This window comes from Hoplias malabaricus, chromosome 3, assembly GCF_029633855.1.
Source record: "Hoplias malabaricus isolate fHopMal1 chromosome 3, fHopMal1.hap1, whole genome shotgun sequence".
NCBI lineage: Eukaryota > Metazoa > Chordata > Actinopteri > Characiformes > Erythrinidae > Hoplias > Hoplias malabaricus.
The window spans coordinates 6949146-6972808 of NC_089802.1; the positions used below are offsets into that span (position 1 = coordinate 6949146).

At 42.1% G+C, this 23663-nt stretch overlaps 1 protein-coding gene across 2 annotated transcripts in view; it reads left to right on the plus strand.

Annotated features, from left to right (window-relative positions):
* The window catches only part of mpp7a (MAGUK p55 scaffold protein 7a), a 120416-nt gene extending 102868 nt beyond the window's left edge, over positions 1-17548 (plus strand). For both annotated transcript variants that reach the window (XM_066665372.1, XM_066665371.1), the window contains 5 exons: positions 1727-1807; positions 4000-4093; positions 7182-7290; positions 10024-10167; positions 15908-17548. In XM_066665372.1, the coding sequence (XP_066521469.1) occupies positions 1727-1807; positions 4000-4093; positions 7182-7290; positions 10024-10167; positions 15908-16087 (608 nt within the window). In that variant the 3' untranslated portion in view covers positions 16088-17548. The remainder of the gene's footprint in view (positions 1-1726; positions 1808-3999; positions 4094-7181; positions 7291-10023; positions 10168-15907) is intronic.
* Positions 17549-23663: the final 6115 nt, after the last annotated feature.

Here is a 23663-nt window from a genome sequence, read left to right on the forward strand (position 1 = left end):
TTGACCTCTCCAACCATTCGTTCTTATTTCCTCACTCTCCATTTGGGAATAAAAGATGGATAGCTGTCTGTTTACCACTTACTGAGATACAAGGATATGTTTTGAAGAGTGTGTGTATTGTGCATATTGAGGCATATTCAGTCAGCATATGTTTTTTGTTTTAGATGTAGTGGGGGGGGGGGGGGGGGTTCTCAACCTTCCTGACTTTATTTTACAGTAAGAATAAGAGCCTATTGTTGAGAGGGAAATTAATAATAATCAAAAAATGCATAGAGACCTTACGAGCAGTTGCCGAGATCTAGACCTGAATGCTCTGTTGCGTTTTTATGTGGTTCTGCTGAACTCATTAACAAGATTAAGTGATGTCCACAGCCAAACTGGGCCGAGCTCTGTGACCAGCTAGAGTGAGGATCTCTGTACTCGGTGGCTGTCCAATACCCTGAGAGATTATGGAGGCGCTTAAAGAATGGCGTCTATAGAGGCTTGGCACTGTTCAGTCAATAGTCAAATATTTTAAACCAGAATTGAAGTATTAAATAATGTACATATTGTAGTGGAGGTTCAGACCTAGCATTATTGGCACTATTATTAGATCAGGTTTTATATTTCTCATGTTTCTTTGTGTATATGTGTGTTTTAGTAATGACTCTATGTTCAGCTGAATTCATTCTGAAATTTTGAGGTATATTTTATAAAATGTCTGTGTTTTAGATCAACTTTCCATAAATCTATGTAAAATTAGTATTGTCTGATTTTATCAGCTAAACAATATATCTGTCTGGCCCTAGTTAAAAGACAGCGCCGGAGGAGTTGGGTTCCAGACGGCAGAAAGAAATGAAGGAAAAGGGAGAGGCTATGGAAGACTGCACTTCCGTAATTGACTCTTGTCCACGCTGTTAAAAAAACACTGCTCTACAGTCGCCTTAAATAACCATCAGATGGGTTTAGATGCCTGCACAAGCCTTCATGCCAAAAGAAGAGGTTATAGCAGAGACTATATAAAGAAAGAGAGACATAACCGAGTTTAAAAGGAGAGGTGGGAAACGGGAGCAGGGGAGAGAGACTCTAATAGGCCCATCTTGTTTTGTGCTTAGAACACCAAAGAGCCAAGACTGTAGAGCAGTCAGCACCAAGTTGGCTTTCTCGTTCTCTATCTCTCTCTCCATCTCTCCATCCTGCTTTCTCTGCGAGTGCGTACCACCCTCTGGTAACGGAGAGGCTGTGATGAGAAAGGCAGCTGTCCACTGGGAGTCTGGCCTGTGTAGGGCAGCAGAACAGAGGTGGGCGCTGGCAGGACTGAAGGCCTCGAGCCTGTCAGACACTTTAACTCTCTACAGTGGTCTCAGCTGCTGAAAGACCACAATGCACTGTGCTGTGATTTAGACCTGGCAGAGTTGAGTCTGCTAAATACCACAGTGCTGATGTTACTGCAGCATCTGAAAATGATGCAATATGCAAATAAGCGTCTAACAATTGTGCTTATTGAAGTCTGTGGAAAGAAGCAGGGTTCTGACCGATAGCGGAACGTCCCGGTGAAGACGTACGCAGCCGACGGGACAGAAATGTGAGAGTTCTCTCAGGACGTCAAGATAAATGCTTTGTTCTAGGACTCGCGCCCACTATTAGTGCGGAGACATAGTGATGACTACATGAGTGATGCCCTTTTAACGACGGTCTGTTTCTCTCTCCCTTTTCTCTGTCTGTATCTCTATCTCCTTCTCCACAGGTCCTACGGGAGTGGGCTTGAATGAACTGAAGAGGAAGCTGTTAATATCTGACCCACAGCACTTCAGTGTCACCATTCCTCGTAAGTCCACGGTTTTCACACTGTTTCAGGGCGTGAAAGAATGCGCGCTGCTTCTTCCAGCGCTCCATGCTCAGGTACATGTTAAGTCGACAGGAATGAAGGAATGGAGAAAGCTTCTCAGTTCCTAAATAAAGGATGTCAGCACCTTCGATACTGATCAGTCTCCAGCTTCCCCCCGTTCTCGCTTTCTCTCTCTTCCTCCCTCTCTCAGGCTTTTTTTTCTCTCAGCATCCAGGAACACATTCTTCAGGGAAATGCACCAGAGCAGACAAGTTGGGACAAATGAATTGGGCTGTGATTTATCTATTTAAACAGGCTGACTCTACCAAGCAAATGTAGATTTAGAGAGGGAGAGGACTATTAAGGGGTGGCCAAAAAAGCAGAGACTGTTGATAGAATTGGGGGATGTTTGTTACAGTGAGTTTGGCTGTAATAGATGTGTCTGATTCTGACTCTGACACTTTGAAATGCCACTGGTATTAAAATCCCATCCAAAGCTTTTTGCCTTAATGCTGCCTAATTGCTCACAAATGTGACCTCTGCATTTGTCTGTATTATGTGGGCCCCGCTCGCATTCTGAACTTACAGAGGATTTAAATTAAGGAGATGGATTCTTGGAAAGTTCACTTTTTTTCCTGCGTTTTGCTCTTTTTTGCGCCCCCTTATTTTTTTTAATTATTTATTTTTTTTTATTTTTTTTTACCCAGACATTGCCAACTCTCCAGCTCCAAATGTTTAACACTTGTTTGTTCAGATCGGTGTAAAAACATTAAATGTCATTGTGTTTTTTTTTATAAAAAAGCTTGACTCTGAGCAGTTGTCGTACGTTAAGGCTTCCTGCCGGAACATGTGGTGCAGCTGGGGCAGTCACAGTGGTGAGATTGCAGAAAGCCATTAGTCAAGAGCAAGTGAACATTTTGACATCTTTCCAACCTTACATCTATTTTCCATGACTGTAGAACGAATACCACATACTGCAACTGCACCAGAAACATTTCCTCCACCGCAGAGCATATAGTCTGTAGTGCATCAGGGTGGGCATTAGCAGAGTTATGATGGTCCTCCTGCCACAGTCACATCAAAATTACTACTTCTCCCTGACCTGTGGTGAACATGAAGTATTTACCCTCAAACTCTCTTCTTCCTTGCTTTCTTTCTTTTCTAACGTTTGTTAATTCTTTTTTTTTTATTGATTATATAAATTATTTAATATTGGTTTGTTTTTTTTTTGCTTTTTTCCCCCCTCTATGTTCCACTGACCTTATCTCATGATGTTGTAAGTTGGGTTTCTTAACCCATGAGCTTTACACAGTCATATAAAAACAAATCAAAGTGAAAAAACGACCCAGTCACCATCATGACCCTCATTTAAAAAGAAAAAACAAAGGTGCCAAAGGGGAAAAGACGGGCAGCAGATAAAGAGGCGGCAGATGGCTTCAGTCTCGGAGGAGTGGGCTCTTTATCGTTTTCCTTGCAGTAAAGCCAGTGGTTTTCTTTCTTTCTCTTAATTTAGAACAGGCACTGTAAATGTAAGTGACTCTGTGTCGGAGCCTGTTGTAAATTACTGGGTGATGGTACAGTATGGGGGAAATGAAGAGAGGGCAGAGTTACAGTGAAGCAGAGAAATGGAAGGATTGAATCAGGAGGGAGCGCTGCGAGGGAGGAGGTGGAAAGGAGGAGAATCCTGGCACTCGGCTTGTTGGAACAGTAATAAAAATTTTAATAGTTTGTTTTGGAGCGACCGTTCGGACAATTTGTCTGAGGGGTGCGCTGCCGCGACCCCTGACCCCTCTGGCTCTCGTTAAACACGTTTCAGTGGGCCTCCGCACTGCCACCTTTGACCCCTGCTAAACGGGCTGGTGCCGCACTGGCCTGCCGGCACGCGTCCCTCGCTTTAACGGTCCGTGCTTTACGGCCAGACAAACACAGGGACGGGGTTAATGAGAGTCGGCGAGAACCCGGTTCTGCTGCTGGTTTTGTACGCCTCTGACAGTTTGTTAGCTGAACCACTGTGTTCTTATTGCTCAGTAAAAACATTTGGAATGCCACTGGCTGTGCTCACAGTCCTATAACACAGTGTGTAAGTTCCTGATATAGAGCCTATAGCAGTGTGTTACACGTATTAACTCACTCACGTATCTCTCTCACTGTGTCTTCATCTCAATCTCATTCTCACCAACTCTCTTCCACAGACACCTCCCGAGCGAAGAGGAGCCAGGAGAGTGATGGTGTGGAATATCACTTCATCTCGAAACACTTGTTTGAAACTGATATTCACAACAGCAAGTGAGTCTCCAGAAGTGTGTGGGGAGGGGGGGGGGGGTGGGAGGTGGACCCAAGTATTGGAGTTAATTAAAATGATAGCTTCATAATTTAAAAATAAATAGTCTGTGAATGGTGGTGGTACAAACTAAAGTCCATTTTTATTGGTTTTAGTCGTCCATTTTATTGTGAAATCTATCAATAGTTTTGTATTCTGTTGATTTTCTATTCTGACTGTTCTCCTCAATAGGGAGAGTCCTTTGAGTTCATTTATATTCTTGACTCTTATCCCTAAAGATGGTGTGATAGATATTCACTAAGTCTGCTTTCACTGATCCCTGCTGTTTTCCATTCCCTTTTTTCCCCTCAAATTTGGTGTGGTAGGATCATCTCATTATAATTCTCATATACAGTACTTGTATTGGTAGTGAGAGTGAGAGGCTGCTGACAATTTGAGCTGTGTTTGTGTGGGTGTGTGTGTGTGTAGAGTACTAGACTACTTGTGCCCTGTGGTTCACAAGCCCTGATCCGTATGGATGGCCCGTTGATGGATGTTTTTCCACAGCCTCTCATCAGGGAATAAGACAGCACCACAGGAAAGTGGATAGAATGTCACTTTGCCTGCACTTTGAGCCTTTGAAACTCTTTTAGGCTGCTGTGTGGTGGAAAATGACATCCAATGATTTTGTAGTCATTTGTAGCAAACATTAATATGAGTGTAAATCAGAAGTCAGTGTGTGTGTATATATTAAAAGAAAAAAAAACTGGAGATCCAGAGAATGGAGTGATCAAACAGAGCAGAGCCAAGGGCAACTGGGCAGTGGAGGATGAAAACATCCCCGAGTAATTGTGTGTATTTGCCTGGTCATTGTCCACAGTAGTGCATGCCAGTGGAGAAGCTCTTTCTCATGTGAAGACTAAGTGACATCGGTATTCCCAAGGAAAACCCTACGCTGGCCTAAAAACGGATTACCCGAAATTAACCCAAAACCACAGAGGCAGCCTCCACCCCGACATTCAATCTATAAGCCACCCTTCAGGACAACAAACACCACAGAGCTCAAAACTCATTTAGCAGGCCTGGCTTAAATGAGCTTCCCAGAAAACAGACACTTGTGGAATTCTCGTTTACCGTAAATGTCAAATTAACAGTAAAGAACCTCTTCTTAGCACCCAGCAATATGGGCTCGCAGTTTCATTGTAGAGCTTTGACGATGTGGCATCTGAGCCCAGAGTAAAACCACTGAAACTCGCTCTGATGGCTTTGCACATTTTGCAAGAGAAAAAAACAAACACACTCCAAAACAGTAATTTAAAGAAGAACCTGGTTTTGTAGAGGAACAGTTAATTTAGGATTGAAACATACAATGAAGACAATGAGAGCAAGCAAATCCTGTAAAAAAAAAAAAAATCATTCAACAGTGAACTGCATGCAGACTTGACCTTTGGCATCATAATTAAGCAATAGATCACGAAGGAGTGTGTTGTCATGAAATAACAGCACGGCTATGATAAAATAAACAAATAAACAAATAAATAAAAGTAATAATTATAAATTAACAGTGAAATGCATTCAGACTTGACCTTTGGCCTCATAATACCATGCTAATAGCCCACAATACATGACTGAAAATAAATATGTAACAAGAAACCAAAAGCGCAGTTCTATGTCATTTAGGAAAAACATTTATAAAAAAAAACAAAACATTGACTATTGAGGACAGATCATTAGACATTACATAATTGACTGGTGACAGTCAAATCCTTCAACACTTTTTAAATAAAACTAATTCTGTTTAAGTAGTTCGTTCATTCATTCATTATCTGTAAGCGCTTATCCAGTTCAGGGTCGCGGTGGGTCCAGAGCCTACCTGGAATCATTGGGCGCAAGGTGGGAATACACCCTGGAGGGGGCGCCAGTCCTTCACAGGGCAACACAGACACACACACACATTCGCTCACACGCACTTTTTGAGTTGCCAATCCACCTACCAACATGTGTTTTTTGGACTGTGGGAGGAAACTGGAGCACCCGGAGGAAACCCACACAGACAGTGAGAACACACCACACTCCTCACAGACAGTCACCCGGTGGAAACCCACGCGGACACAGGGAGAACACACCACGCTCCTCAGACAGTCACCCGGAGCGGGAATCGAACCCACAACCTCCAGGTCCCTGGAGCTGTGTGACTGCAACACTACCTGCTGCTCCACCGCGCCGCCCCCTGTTTAAATAGTTAAATTTTCTTCCTTAAACTTGTATTGGTGTCTGTGACGCGTTGGGTCCTACTCGTAGTGCAACAGTGGGGACTCTAAACTAGCGGTGCTAACCGCTAGTTTCCCTATTTGAGCTTGTATTTGTAGCCGGGCACGGTGGTCTCTAAACCTCCCCTGATCTCTGACATGTTTACACGGTCCAGTAGATAGATAAACCTGTTAAATTTGCGGTCCTATTTTAGGTCGGGTTTTTTTCTTTTTTTTCCTGGTTGTGTAACTGAACATTAGCACACTTCCCTGCTGCTCTTTCATTACAGCATACCACGTAAGGGTTTGTCATTCAGGAATTCTTTCCACATTCGTCGTCTCTGAGCTATTTCTCTTTCTACCTATCTGCTAAAAATATGCTCTGGTGTTTGGTGACATTGATCAGAGGGAGAGGGAGACAGAGAGGGAATAAGAATGTGGTGGAAAAGTGTTTGTTTGCCTTTGCCTACTCAGGAAGCGGTATTACTGCAGCCTTTGGCATTTGGGGCCGCCTGTGCTTTGGGGAGACAGGTGTTACTGATTTAAAGTGTAACATAGAAGATTATATAAAAGGCCGATGTGCCAGAGCGTCTGGAATAGTGGTGTTCTGAAGAATGCGAGCGGCTGAGTCTATGGAGGATTTCTGAGCAGGCTTTACTGTGAGCACATCACAGCTTCTCTCAGAGCTCTTACGCAGGACAGGACCCTACTGACTGATGTGCTTCTGAGCAGCCCGTGACGTCGCCAGTTTATTATCTGTCCATTGAACTCAGTCAGTAGGGCTGTATGTATTAAAAAGAGTGTTTTTTTTAACATGCAGACCCATTTATCAATTATATAATCTCTGCCTCTGTCTCTGTCCCAGGTTTATTGAACATGGTGAGTACAAGGGGAATTACTATGGGACAAGTGTGGACTCCGTCCGGTCAGTTCTAGCCAAAAACAAGGTGTGCCTTCTGGATGTGCAGCCCCATGTAAGTGACACACACACTCAGATTTTTAAATCTAGTGATGATATTTCTCTCCCTTGTTCCACACTCGGCAGAGTCTTCCCTATTCCCTATTCAGTGCTATTTATCTTTCACTCTCGCTCACTTCTTCCTGTCTCACACCTCTGCAGTTCCACATTCCTCCTCCCTGCACTCACACCTGGCTCTTCCTCAGATCAGAGTTCTGTGCCACACACAAACACAGCTGTGTCTCTAGAGCCAGGACGAAAGATCGAACATTGGTGCAGAATTTGGGATAGGCTTTATATAAACTGTACGTCCACTGTATGACACCCTCTTTGATTTGTGAGTTCAGCTACTTTTAAGGGGCTCCCGCGGTTGGACACAAATGTTCGATTGTGCGCACGCAACCTATAATCTCACCAAAAACATGGAATTAAATGGGATGATCAGGAGCAGCTTCACATAAGCCTGAGCTCACAATGCCCAGTGCCAAACTGGGATTGAGAGGTATGGAGCAGGCCAGCTTTGAGCTGTGGAGAAGTGGATTTCTCTGGAATGCTGGCACATCATCCACTATCCTTGTGGTGACTTGGAATTGCCTGCCATTTGATGCACTTAATCATCTTACATCGGTACCTTTCATTCACTCATTCTCTGTAACAACTTCATTCAGTTCAGGGTCACGGTGGTTCCAGAGCCCACCCAGAATCACAGGGTGCAGGGCTGGAACACACCCTGGGTTTGGCACCAGTCCATCACAGGGCATCTCACTCAATGTATCAATGTCTTTATCAAAAACGTTTAAAAAGTAGAGGCAAACCAACAAACAATGCTAGGCTATGCCCTGCTCTGATCTGAAGTGAGAACATGCCACGAAAGTTAACCTTTAGCATGTAAACATTCCTGTGAAAGAGACTTGAAATAGGACCATGGAGAATTGTACACTTTGGATTCGTTTTCACGTCTGTATAATCCTGTTTAGTGTGATATACGAGGATAAAGAAGAATCCTACTGCAGCGTTCTTACTGAGACACTTGATTAACATAGCTCTTAGAGTCAAGCTGGCAGGCATACTAACCAGAAAGTAAGAAAGGCCAAGCTGGAAACCTAATACAGAGTTTATAAGTCTCCTACTTGCTGGCTAGAGAGCATTCTGGCAGCAGAGAGACAATGTTTACTTTCTGCATTGATTCTCTACTGAGCTCAGTTAGGTTTGGCCTGGTGTCTCTTATTATACAGTCTTATACAGATAGGCTCAGGCTTGGCAGACTTGATGTAGATACAAGTTTATCATCAGCTTATTGCTAAGTCATATCATCACTATAGAGACAAAACTCTGTAACTCCATGTTTTTCTTTTCTTTTTGACGTTATATGAAAACGCCACTTCCCCTTTAACTTGTTTCAAAGCTCGAGTGGTGCAACAGTATTTTGATTTCTACGTTTAAGCTTGAAGAAATACATCCCCTATTTTACTACAGCAATCAGAACTCTAAGTGTTAATTTCAGCTACGTATTGTAGACATTTGAAGAGCTTCTGAAAACAGCATGCCCAATGTTTTTGTGCAAAATGATTGAAATACGTTGAGTTTTAATAGAGGGCGGCATGGTGGCGCAGCAGGTAGGTGTCGCAGTCACACAGCTCCGGGGACCTGGAGGTTGTGGGTTCGATTCCCGCTCCGGGTGACTGTCTGGCGCCCCCTCCAGGGTGTGTTCCCGCCTTGCGCCCAATTATTCCTGGTAGGCTCTGGACCCACCGTGACCCTTAACTGGATAAGCACTTACAGATAATGGATGGAGTTTTAATAGATGTGTTGGTTAGGATCTTGTAAGCCAATCGTTTTATTAATTTTGCCCATTTATAGTAATTCCGAAAACAGTTCACTCAAAGTAAATTAACTTAACAAAAATAAAACTGGAACAGTTGCAAATCTGTGTATTGCAGAGCAATGAAATGCCAGTGTTTAGTGTTGCTAACAATATTAGGCAGTGAGTCTTAGTGCAGCCACAAAAACAGACCCAGTGTCTCAAACCAGACGTGTATAGACCCAAACCCACAAAATGGGTTAAGCATGTACGTTCTTAAAACATGTATTTTGTCGATGCCACAGCCTTCCCAAGACAAAGGAAGTCTATTGTGTGCTGGAGTCATTCTTCAGCTTTCACGTCAGCCTGTCCAAACCTTACAGCAGTATCCATGTCACCGTGCTCTCGGTGCACTTCGGCGCGGGTCTCTCTGGACCCAGAGCAGCGTAAGGCTGGCCACACACGGGGCTTTGGTGGTCCATGGCTGTTTCTCGTCTCTGTGAGAGACGGGAGAATAAAAGTGAGGCGAGCGGATCAGTGCCAGTGGTTCTGTTAGCGATCTACCTCAGCCAACTTTATAAATCTGTTTTCCGCTCTCACTTGTGCTCTGTTTTCTGCTGGGTGTCTCTTATTGTCTCACTGACCTCTGCCTCTTTGGATTCAAGAGACTTGAGTTTGATAAAAACAGGATAAAAGTAATTAGGTTTCTTTATCGTTTATCTCCCCAGTGTCATATTAGTTCAGCTCAGTGTGAATGATCTGCTTTGTTATGACTGTAAATGTAACACTGACTAATATCAATAAAGTACAATAGTATCAATATCAAGTGAGATTATGACGGTGTGATTGATGGTGTTTTGATGACTTCCTTCTTTTACTCTTTCTTCCTGTCTGTCTTTCACCTTCTTCACCTTTCTTTCTTTTTTTATTTCTCTCCCCTGATGACAGACGCTGAAGCTTCTCCGTACAGCTGAGTTTAAGCCCTATGTGGTGTTTGTGAAGCCTCCATCTATCGAGAGACTGAGAGAGACCAGAAAGAATGCTAAAATAATCTCAGGCAAAGACGACAAGGGCTCATCCAAACCCTTCACAGTAAGAGTCGCACAAACCGCATCCATAACTGTCATTTCTAATACACTGAGAAAAGTCAGATTTACTTGAATCAAAGGTTTATTTTTTATTATTTCCATATGTTTCTAATAAATTACATCAACACTGTGCCACAGGAAAGTGGGCTACTCTTATTGACATTGAGTGAAACATTCAGACACCAACTGAAGGCTTTTTCTTAATTCTACTGCTTTTCACGTTTTAGAAAACAGTAAAAATATGTTGTAGGCAAAATGCCCTGCACTGCTTATTTGTTTGTCATCTTGTTTGGAATGAATCTAACATGTCCTGAGCTTGCTATTGACTCCCACAATTGGACCATTCCTGTGCATGTGATTGTGATTGTTTGTATCCTATTGTGTATGCGTGAGTCTATGCTCTCCGTCTGTTAGTGTTAACTTCCCCGAAGCCCGTAATATGATATAAGACTGAGCTCATGCTTCACCTGCATGGGTCGACTCAAAAGGAGGTGCATATGAAACCAATTAGTCCACGTACCTTACTCTTCTGTGTGTGTGAGGGTGTGAATTAGTAGGCCGTCTAATAGCTTTCACAGAGTACAGTTCTTGTGCTTACCGTGAAGCTGCACCTGAGCCAAGCCCCAGTCGCGGTGGGATATGCTGACCCAGGCCACCTGACCCCTCCACACGTCTGGCTGTCACCGTGGAGATGTTCCACGTGCCGGTGTTGAAGGTCGCCCTTAAATGTTGTTAAGTGCTGTAAAAAGCCATGCAGGTGTGCTCACATGTTAGCCTAGCGACCTAGCCTTCACTGCTCCACAAGGCTCCCCCATATCTCTCCCTGTCACTCAACACAGCAAAGCTCTGGAACGTTTGCAAAGAGAAGTCAGCTTTGTATACAAGAGGTTTCTGCAGCCACTTTGCTGTGTTTGGTTTCACTGAAAGTGTGGTGTGAAAATGATTAGTGCTGTGTTTATTAGTGCTCAGTCTGTTCCTACACCTCCACAGGATCAGCTGCCAAAGCATAAATGATCGCAGACACACACAGAAGACACACCGCTCGGTACAGAAAGACTCATTCCATTTTTAAATGAAATACATTTTCCTCTGACCTCAAATGTACTTGTTTATTCTGTAGCAAAGGAGACCCACTCCTACTGCAGGATTTATCTTTGTGACAGGGCCTTGGTGGCCCACTTACACGCAGGGTGCCGAAATTACATACTCATTGTTACCAATTACAGTGAAACCCAAAATTCCAAGCCTCTGTATTGTCATGTTCTGAACACTTTGTATATTTCCTTCACTACTGTAAGTACATACAGACTCTCAAAGCCCATGTATTTTATATTCTGCACCAGCCCAGAGTTCTGCAGTGTGGCTGCTTTCAACAAATCAGCCTCAAAGGAGCTCCACAGCTCCTGAGCGATCTGTAACACTGCTTTATAGACGCTGACAGTGTTAAAAGCACACACATCCTTCCCGTTATTGGAATGAAAGAAAAACCTTGTTTGATGAAAATGTCACCGACATATTTGATCCTGGCCTTCGCTGTATTTCTTTCCCAGAGAAATGCCTTTGCCTGGTCTGCTAGAGCGATAAAGTGACTGACACTGCTCTAAGAAACAGGCTTTTCATTGTTTCAGTGTGGGCTAATTTTGCTGCATTGTTCTGTCTTTAATATCTCCTTTATTGCATTATTACATTTCTTTAAGCTTTTTTGTATCTGTGTAACATGCCTAACTTCTTTTCTATATAACGGAGGTGAAAATCCATACGTTTAATAAAAATGTCATCAGATGGGGACGGATAAAGTGAGTCGTAAAAATGTTTCTTTGTTTGACATTTAAAGTAATACACAAACCAATGCAGGAGAAATGCAGCTTTCTGGATTTTTTTCCCCCGTCTGCTGTGAGGTTCTGTGGTCTTCAGGGAGTGAAGGTTGGAGTGTCTTTTACTTGAGGAATTATAAAGTCAAGGGCCTTTAGCTGAACCAGATCAGTCCTTTTTTTAAAATGGATTTAATGCAGTGGGCAGGTGCACTTTATTTGAATCAATAAAAAAAGATTTTCCATGAAGCGTCTGAAGGGCTCTGAGATAATCAGGACTCCCGCTGATGGAGGTACAAGAGAGGGAAAGAAGCAGAATGAAAGTGTATTGGAAATAACTTGAGTTATCTGAAGAACTCTTTACTGGAAAAAGATGTAGAAAGAGAGAGAAAGAGAAGTGTACAACAGATAACTTCATTCAAAAAGAAAATGTTTTATTAAGAGATATTCCACAAAATAGACCTAAAGAGAAACAACAATTAGTGTCGTCCAATGCACAGTGGACACCCCTCATGCAAACAGTGATGCAGGTCGTTCTACACACTGATTCTATCTGAGCTTCAGGATCCTATCTTTTGCATTTGTCAGAGTGGTGACTAATCTTGTGAGATTGCTCCGGCCTAGCAGTTCCAGGCTAAGCACCACTTAATGGACCTCCATGAATATTTCAAATTATTTTAGTTACTGACATAAGTATGAATTAAAATGAAAATAGCAGCTTAATTTGCTTTAAAACTGACAATTTTATTAAATTGACGGAAAAACCCGAGCTCGCTACGGAAATTGAACGCAACCGTGACGTCACTGGTGGACAACAGCTGAACAACGCCGCGGTAAAACACCGTTATGACTGACTGTTATGACAGTATCTAGCTAAATAACCAACATTATTCATGACAATAGCCTAGCAATAAGCTAAACTCAAATGTAGAGGTACCGTTATTCTTGTAAAAGTGACCGAAGTCGAACTCGAATTCATCCGACACTATAAACCTCCGTAATGCAGCATTGTAGCCGAGTATAATCTGAGCCACCGAGTTTAGCAAGTCAAGCTAACGCTAACTAACACCAACTAAAACAGGCGAAGTGAGTGTCCTTACCCTGTTTACCTCCATGTTACAGAGGCTCTTGAACACCTTTCGTTGGTGTCCTTACATGCCCATATTGTTGGAAAAGCGCCAGTGAAATGAGCTACAGATAACGGAGTGAGCGGATGGTCCTTTCCAAAGTGCCCGTTTAAAGTTGACAAATTTAGTCCGTTTTCTGGATTATTTTGGGATCTTTGGGCCATTTGTGCACAGATGTCCCACTGTACATTGAATGATTGCAGCCAAAAACAACACACCTTTTCGTCATTTTGCATTAAATGAGTTGTTGTCCACCATCTACGTCACAGGCAAGACGCCTATTAGAGTTTCCGAACACCGTTGGGGGAGGGGGGGGCAACGGTCTTTTAAACCTTATTCCTTGAATTAGTAAGAAATAACATGTTTTCTGACTATCAATAAACACAAGTTAGGAACTCAAATTCCACTGTATTTACTTGTTTGACACTTTCATAGAGCTGGTGCTTAGCCTTTAAGGGTTTGCACAAAATGAACACAACAATTTACTGCCTCACACCTTTAATCACACCTAGCATGGCAGTTAGCTTCCTCTGCCAGGTTAAAGTTAATATTTACATGTTCAGTTATCATATAGAACAAAGCCCCTAATTGTCACACAATTACAGTTTTGAAGCACAAAGATAGCTTCCTTTAACTGGATGTTATCTGGAGCAGCCTCACCTGGTTTCCTTCCATCCACTGACTGTGGAGTTAAACAGTGCGTAATGTTCTGCATTGTGTTTTTAGTGTCAAATATCAACAACATCCCTCTTTTTTCATCATTGTAAACCATAGAGTCTATTGTGTAAACGCACTGCTGACTGTAATAATTACTAGTGCTTGATTAGAGACACAGAGTCGGTGGAAGAAGTGACAACGTTCACAGAAAATACAGCACCTGGAATGTAATTGTGGATCTGTAAGTCTCAGATAACCATCAGAGTGTAAAATGATTCTTGGGGGATGTTTCAAAGAAGGATTGTTGAGGATTGTTGTATTACTGCCTGTGTGTCACTGCATGTGAGTACAACCAAAACCAAACCTTCAGAGCTCAGGCTTTTCCCTTATCAATGGCTATAAAAATATACAACTGGAAGATCCTTGATCAGACCTCAACAAAATCCAGTCTGTGTGGACAAAGGGAGGGAAACGGAGAAAGAGGCAGAACTTGATATCTTGCTAAATGAAGACAAATGAGAGATAGTTGGCAGCACAGCCACACACCAAACCTTTGTTTACCGCCCTGCAATATGCAGCACTTTTCTTGATGCGCTTTCTCCATTTGCCCGTTGTTCCTTTGGCAGGATTCAGCCTCATATCTCCAAGTGATCTGTGGCTCCTGGGTTTCTGTGCAGTAACTCCTTGTTCTAAATAAGTAAAGCCACTCAGACATGCCATGTTCTCTGAGACTATTTCCGAAACCGTCTACCACACAAACGATGAAGCCTAAAGAGGGCGAAGGCAATGGATCCAGGGCTAGGTCCTGGTGACCCTCTTAAGTGCTTAGCATTCAGACAGAAAGTGAATGTTAGCTAGTACAAATAGGTTTGAGTCTAATCTCCCCCTGAGCTCAGATGCTGTTAGAACAAGAGCCAGTGCTGGTATCTAGAAAGAACAAAAAAATTTAGTGTTTCTGTGTGCTGCACAGTTTGTGTTGGTTTTCCTCTAGGTTATTTTTGGTTGGTGGACTATTCTCAGGCCAGCAGTGACACTGAGGGGTTTAAAAACCTGAACAGCTCTGCTGTGTCTGATCCATTCTTATCAGTGTAACACACCACCACCACATCAGTCTCACATTGCAGCGCTGAGAATGATCCACCACCCAAATCATACCTGCTTCTCGGGTCCTGACCATTAAAGAACAGGGCGGTAGGAGGCTAAAAATTTATGCAGAGCAACAACTGAACTAATTGCTCCTCTGTGTTCATTTGATGTGAGACACGGTGGTCATAATGTTATGGTCGATCAGTGTATCTATAAACACTGTCTAGGTGGGGTACACTAAAGTTCATCCTAAGGTCCTGGAATCTTTCCCTAATGTTATGCATGAATACATCTGTGACTCTGAGACAGACCACATTTTGTGTGCGGGTCCTTGTTCATCTGATGTGGTTTTGAATACATTATGTATTCAGATGTGCGGCTGTGTAAAAGTGTGGTGAGCCTCGTCACTTCAGCACCACTTATTTCAGCTGTTTCACATCCAGACCTCAAACTTGAACAGCCCTGCTCGCCACTTCACTAAAACATTAAATATCACTGTTGTATTTTATACATCACTAGTGTGTATTTACTGCATTTCTGCTTTTTAAGCAACTTTATGCCTTTTTTATGACTTTATTTGAAGAATAAATATAGTGCTTTTAGTCTTGAGGCAGTCGGTACAAATGTCAGGGTTCTAATGCTGCCTGGTTACCATGGTAAGACATTTATTTTTGCAGTAAGAATCAGTGTCAGGGTAGTAAGCCGCTACTACTGTGGCGCTCACGACTTACTCGGTGGCGCTCACGACATACTCGGTGGCGCTCACGACATACTCGGTGGCGCTCACGCCATACTCGGTGGCGCTCACGAGATTTTTCCCTAAACAGTAATATTACCTCTCTACATCTTAATGGGATTTCTTGACTTACTAAAAGAAGGAAGTACAATTTTGAAATTCCTTTTGCACATGGATCTTCTCCCTATGTTTCACATTGACAATCAGCCACACTCACTGTTCAGTCATACAGTCAGCTGTTGTAGGTGCAAGTAAAGCATCAGTTTAACATATCACTTTGTCTGGAGAGTACATTTGCTAATGTATCCACTGTATGTTGTTGATCAGGAGGAAGACTTCCAGGAGATGATCAATGCAGCTCAGATGATGGAGAACCAGTACGGTCACCTCTTTGATAAGGTCATTGTCAATGATGACCTGACGTCTGCCTTCAGCGAGCTAAAGCAGGCCCTGAGGAAGGTGGAGACAGAGAGTCAGTGGGTCCCCATCAGCTGGACACACTCCTGAAACACAGAACACAAATGAAGAACAAGGGGAAGAGGGTTTTTTTTAAGAAGACAAAGGGAAGAACTTTGTAGTCTGTGATTGCTGAGTGAGCTTCCATTTAGCCTAAATCTGGTAATAGGGATGGTATTTGGGGTATTTTAACAGATCTCTGATGGTTTATGGGTTCCTATAATGCTTAAGGAAGGAATTATAGGTTTGTTTTTGTTCGTACTTGGTCAACATAGCTGGACGGAACTGGACTGAACTGTCTAATTACACTCAAGTGTTGTCAAGCCTTTCTGATTGTTTAGCAGCCGCTGCGGAAGTGTGTGTACTCCTGACTGCCAGTCAAGCGGTTGGTGTAATTTTAACGCTAGTTTATAGAAACCAAAGGGATGATGATTATTTTTCTGTGGTCAGTGTACATTTTTGTATTGAAGCTTAGAAGTGAAACTTGGGAAAGTACAAACAGTTTGGCCTTTCAAGTCTTAAACTGTTCTCATTGGGTGATGCTTGTCTAAGCACACAAACCCCCCGTGAGCTGCAATATTAGTACAACATTGACAAAACATTTACACGGAACATTGATGAATGAGCTCCAGGGGGGTCTCTGTAGTTATATTTAATAGAAAATTAATATATTTTAATATTTTTTTCTGGGGTTTATACATTTTTCTACACCGAAGCCATGTCCTAGCGGTCCGTATTTTAAAAGAATTTTAGGCCAACCCTCTGCCACATGCTGTCTTAATAATAATGATGATAATGACTAGTGCTGAAGAATGAAATCAGAACCCACCAGAACCAAATCACTTGGGAGGTATTTGACATCATCATTCTGTTTTCATTCTATGTCTTTACGAGAGGACGATTCCATGTGAAGCAGGTAGAGGTGGGATGGTGTTTTATTCTGATTATGAAGCCCTCAAGGCACTTCAATACGTGATTGACAGATTGACCGTCTCTGGCCTGTCAGTCCTACAGGTCTGGTGTCCCGTGCCGTTTGGTCGTTTCCCTGTTCAGACACCTGACTCAGCTCATTCATTGCCAGGGGGGTGTTTGATTAGAGGAATGACTAACCTGTGCTAAACACTGTTACCCCCAGTATGTTTTATTTGGTTTTACATATTTTTATTCTCTCATCATTTACTCTTTATTCTCGGGGTTGCACTCTCCTTCATTCTCTGCTGCTGTTTTCATTTTGATCGAGTTGTTTAGGTGAAACATTCCATTTGATTAGTGTGTACACTGACTTTCATCTCCGTGGGACACTGGCATCTCTCCTGTACTCTCACAGCTCAGAAATGTCATAAAATGAAATTCAACAACAAATGACAAGTCAAACTGATTCTTCCTCAAAGCATTGGTAAAGTGTGCGTTAAGGATGTTATCAGCAGGTGTCTTTGAGAGTCATTCACCGCGTACTTAACGTGTCAGGGGTTTGCTGTGACATCACTGATTCTAAGGGACAAGTACAGGGATCACAAATGAAATGCAGTGTGTGCCATTTGCTAAATAAAAGGTAGTCACACCTATCATCCAATCAGTACAGTGACGGAGTTGCTTTAAATCTCCCTGCAGTGAGAATGAACCTGGAAATAGTTTATTTATGTTTATAAGACTAAGGGAAAATATACGGCGCCCCTGAAGGGACATGGTGAGAATTTCTTTTTAGGGAAAGATCTTGTGAGCACCACTTAGTATGTTTTTCTGTTTGTAGAGTGCCTGCTATTTCTGTGGATGTTGCAGCTCAAATAGATATTGGTGAGTTTGTAGAGGTATAATTTCAGCTAGGTCTCAAATATAGAGACATGAAGGCATTCGGATGCCACAAGCCACTAAGTATTTAGCCTGATGATCTGTATTCTCCAAATATAACTCGCACACAACTTGTCACCTTTAAGTTGTTGAATATATGTTTGAATTGATTGAATTGAATTGCATTTATTGTCACATACAAAGTTATACAAGTACAACTTGCAGCGAAATTACATTTCCGTCTGTCCACTGACCCAAACGGGTAAGGTGTGCGCAAGAGACGCGACAGCAGCAGGTGCCCCGCGCCATCTTACAGTTAGAAGAAGCAGCTGGATTACAACAGGGAAGTGTTTGTAAAAAAAAAAAAAAAAAAGAAGGTCACAGATTATGCCTTAAAGAAGCACAGTGTGTGATCTTGAAAAAAAACAACACCTTTAGCACAAAGCAATACACACAAATAGTTTCAGTGACGTAGACAAAAGCAGTAGGAGGCGTGACTTCAAACAGTTAAATAGGTCTTCGTCCATGATGGAGGAGTTACAGCTCATCCTCTCCTTCCCTGCCATGTTGCCAGACAGAGAAGCTAAGTGGTGCTCGCGACGTGCTCAGTGGTGCTCACGACTTACTAAGTGGTGCTCACAAGATTTTTTCCTAAAAAAGAAATTCTCACCATGTCCCTTCAGGGGCTCTGTAAAAATGAAAAGGTGTTGTAGAGAAATGTGCAATTCATCATCAAGTAGGTGGCACTTTTTTTTTTCCTCCTCCTCATTAATGAAGCTGAGAATATAGTATTTAATTAATGTGGTAAAATACAAACCGGATTTCAAAAAAGTTGGGACACTAAACAAATTGTGAATAAAAACTGAATGCAATGATGTGGAGGTGCCAACATTCATTCATTCATTCATTCATTATCTGTAACTCTTATCCAGTTCAGGGTCACGGTGGGTCCAGAGCCTACCTGGAATCATTGGGCGCAAGGCGGGAATACACCCTGGAGGGGGCGCCAGTCCTTCACAGGGCAACACAGACACACACACACATTCACTCACACCTACGGACACTTTTGAATCACCAATCCACCTACCAACGTGTGTTTTTTTTTGGGGTGCCAACATCTATTATTTTATTCAGAATAGAACATAAATCACAGATCAAAAGTTTAAACTGAGAGAATGTATCATTTTAAGGGAAAAATATGTTGTTTCAAAATTTCATGGCGTCAACAAATCCCCAAAAAGTTGGGACAAGGCCATTTTTTACCACTGTGTGGCATCCCCCCTTCTTACAACACTCAGACGTCTGGAGACAGAGGAGTTTCTCAAGTTTAGAAATAGGAACGCTCTCCCATTCATGTCTAATACAGGCCTCTAACTGTTCAATCGTCTTGGGCCTTTGTCGCACCTTCCTCTTTATGATGCGCCAATGTTCTCTATAGGTGAAAGATCTGGACTGCAGGCTGCCATTTCAGTCCCCGGATCCTTCTCCTAGGTAGCCATGATGTTGTGATTGCTGCAGAATGTGGTCTGGCATTATCTTGTTGAAAAATACAGGGTCTTCCCTGAAAGAGATGACGTCTAGATGGGAGCATATGTTGTTCTAGAACCTGAACATAGTTCTCTGCATTAATGGTGTCTTTCCAGACATGCAAGCTGCCCATGCCACAAGCACTCATGTAACCCCATACCATCAGTGATGCAGGCTTCTGAACGGAGCGTTGATAACAACTTGGGTTATCCTTGTCCTCTCTGGTCCGGATGACATGGCGTCCCAGTGTTCCATAAAGAACTTCAAATCGTGACTCATCTGACCACAGAACAGTCTTCCATTCTGCCACACTCCACTTTAAAAGACCCCTGGCCCAGTGCAAATGTCTGAGCTTGTGGAGCTTGCTTAGAACTGGCTTCCTCTTTGCACTGTAAAGTTTCAGCTGGCAACGGCGGATGGCACAGTGGATTGTGTTCACTGACAATGCTTTCTGGAAGTATTCCTGAGCCCATGCTGTTATTTCGTTGACAGTGGCATTCCTGTTTGAGGTGCAGTGACGTTTAAGGGCCCGGAGATCACCAGCATCCAGTAGAGTTTTACGACCTTGACCCTTATGCACAGCAATTGTTCCAGATTCTCTGAATCTTTTGATGATGTTATGCACGGTTGATGATGATAACTTAAAAATCTTTGCTATTTTACGCTGGGTAACACCATTCTGGTATCGCTGCACTATCTTTCTGCGCAACAATGGTGGAATTGGTGATCCTCTTACCATCTTAGCTTCAGAGAGACACTGACACTCTGAGAAGCTCTTTTATACCCAATCATGTTGTCAATTCACCTAATTAGTGTTAATTGGTCTTCCAGCTGTTCGTTATATGCTCAATTTCCTTTTTCCAGCCACTTATTGCTACTTGTACCAACTTTTTTGGGATTTGTTGACATTGAAATTTTGAATCAACATATTTTTCCTTTAAAATGTTACATTTATTCAGATTAAACTTTTTATCTGTCATCTATGTTCTATTACGAATACAATATTGACGTTTGCCGTCTCCACATCATTGCATTCAGTTTCTATTCACAATTTGTTTAGTGTCCCAACTTTTTTGGAATCCGGTTTGTACCCATGCATCAAACAGCATTTTCTTACCCTGTCTGAACAGCCCTGTTGAGGACTTTCATGTGCTAGATCCCAGGAGGAGCAGAAAAGCTGGCATTTTCCTCTCTTCTCATTTTCTTCATGTTTATTCAATACACGTATGTCTCCACATTGGTGTTTGTTTTGCTCCTTTTGACTTGGTCGTTGCACTCTCACTTAAACCCAATGTTATTGGAGCGACTCAGGTGAGGATACGAAACAACTATTAACTGCACCATGTACGATGCATTAAAAAAACACCACCAAGACCACCTCCAGAAGTAGTTTGAACAATTATATTTAAAACAGTTTTGCATTTACACTTTTTTTATGTGGATAATCTCTATCTGGATATAAATCATTTTGCTCACACATGAAGTGTCCAGAAGTAAATGGGATCTTTAGTCATTGGCCATGACCTAGTTCTTGTTAAACTGGACATTAGGCCCTTCAAGCCAGCTAAGGACAGCTGGATGATTCGTAATACAGGAACAGGCCGAGCAGGAGGAGAAGACATTGAGCAGATCTCTGAGAGTTATATGTATGTTTCATTCATGTGAACCACTCCCCAATTAAAGGGTGGATTCACTATGTTCAGGGCTGGTGATGGCTAATTCAGATGTGGAGGAAGTTGTTGCGACACAATGGGCAAAGCAGGACGCTGGGCTTTCAGATCTTTCACTCCAGGGAACTTCAACAGTGCTTGATGAGCTGCCAAACCAAACCGAAACAGCAGCTAGAGTACGGCCCCCTCACCTTCAGCCCTCTGCACCGCACAGCTCTCGCTGCAGGAGACTTCAGAGGTCAGACAGAGGTAAATCTCACTACAATACTCCACTCACGTCACCTCTTTCTTCTTTTGTGACTTCCTGAATCCAAGACTTATTGCTGAGTTATTAATCTTGAGATTTATTATTAAAAAGTGCTGTAGGTTATTTATTAATGTTTATGAATCAAAAATGGACTTTATGCGGTTATGGGAGTGAGGAACTGAAATGTGGCCCCACTCACAGACCCCTAGGGTTTAAAGGCTCATTAGGATGATGGATGAGACTAATAAATAAGGATGAAACTTTTTAGATGTCAGTGTTGTAGTAAAGCATTTGTTGTCCAATAATAAGCTACATTTATTGATTCAGTATATCAGATAAAATGCAATTCCACAAAAGTACAACAGAAAGATCACTGTATCTTCAGTAATGTGCGTTATATTTAATAAAGTAAACATGTTAATAACACAAAAACGTCCAAAACTTCATTAAGCGCTCTTAAATGTGCGTCTCTGCTGTTTAAAAACCTTGAAAACTGTTCTACTTGTAGAATAGTGTGGGGGACTAATCACGTCAACTCATACTGGATAATCATAAGCACTTCTATTAACCAGCTATGTCTTCTGTTAAAAACAATAACAACAAAAAGAAAATGGCGGTGGGAATGCAAGTCAAATGAAATTAAAATCTCCCTTTACTTCACTTTTACAGTTTGTCTGTAGCTACAAAGTTAAAGTTACTAACAATTAGTGTAAACTTGTAGCCCCTATGTTAGCATTGTAAAATAGCACTGCATGGCTACCCACTACATGGCTGCCTCGTCACAGTTAGGCACCTTTTACAACACGCATTAAGGCACCAACGGTCTTTTAAACCTTATTCCTTGAATTAGTAAGAAATAACATGTTTTCTGACGATCAATAAACTCATATTCCACTGTATTTATTTATTTGACACTTACATAGAGCTGGTGCTTAGCTAAGTGATTCAAAACAGCAAAAACTTTAATAATGATAATAAAGGGGGTGGTATAGGGAAATTGTCATTATAAAATATATTGTCGCTATCCAGTGAAATACTGTCCAAGATATCAACTTTTACAGGAGGAGGAAAAAGTTGTAGTGGAAATGTAAATACATTTTATTCCATAGAACTTTAGAGCATTTACCATTCACCATGAAATTTCCACACAATGTGAAGGACAGCTGCTGTGTTCAAATGATGTGGTTTACTAAAAATTAACATAAAGGAGATGCATGTTTTCATTGGACAGTGACGATTTTTTTCTCAGAAGCTGATCCAGTGTGTAATTTATGCTGCCAGATGTACTACAAATGCTTAAGAGAGAATGAGTGAGAGATGAAGAAAGAGAATTGGCCACTTGGTCCTTTTCTATGTATTTTTTTTTTACTTTAACCATCAAACTAGTTTTTTTCTTAATATTTAGACCTGCTTCTTTTTCCCACTTCCACTTAACAGGCTGCTGACGTTTTTGTGTGCTGTTAAGCTGGAGTGACGTGAGAAAGCTCTGTGATGTAGGAACAGCAGAAGTGAGATGTGTGTGTTTTCTTTCCTTTCTTACATCACTCTGACACAGGAAGGAGCCTTCAGAACATGAGCAGGATGGAGAGAGAGAGAGAGAGAACAGGAAAAGGCGAAAGAAGAAAGACGGCATGAAAAGGGGGAAAAGGCTTAATCTGGTTAGAGCTGGTGTCACCTCTCAGCACCGTCTGCTCCAGGTTCAGTGTCCACCCGAGAAGGCTCTGATGCCCTTTTTACTTACCGTCTGTACTGATCACTGAGAGAGGTTTGCAGCGGTGAGACGTCCAGCACTTTTTCACACACACTCCCTCAAGTCAGCATCACTTACATCCACTCCAGTTTATTTTCCTCTGTCTGTTAGTGGGAATCGCTTACCTCACAACCTCAAGACCAGAGCTCGCAGTGAAACTCACACGCAAAATGATCTTATTTAAATGAACACTTATTTCCAGTCTGAATTAACACGACTCATTTAAATTAAAATGTTATTCACCTACTACGTGTTTACACTCAATGATGGTGCATTTGGAATTTCATTTCCAACCTCACCACCATGTTAGAAAGATGGCAAAATTCATATGTTAAAGGGGAAATGGCACCAATCCACATTGCAATAGCTCTATCACCTCTAATGTGCTCATTCTGTGTCAAAATGCTTGTGAAAATGCGCACCAAGCCGAATGCATTGTAATTTCCATAGACTTTCCTCACGTGTCAGTCATCCTGTAAGGGCAGGGTCGACAGCACTGAGCAGACAAGGCTTTAACTACAAACATGATGGCTGAAGAGTCACGTTACCCTCTCACATTAGCAGTGGAGGTAACGAGTGCCACTTGTGATGCTTAATGTCTGTATACGTTTTTTCCATGAGAAAGTGTTTAATGTGAGGTGTGGC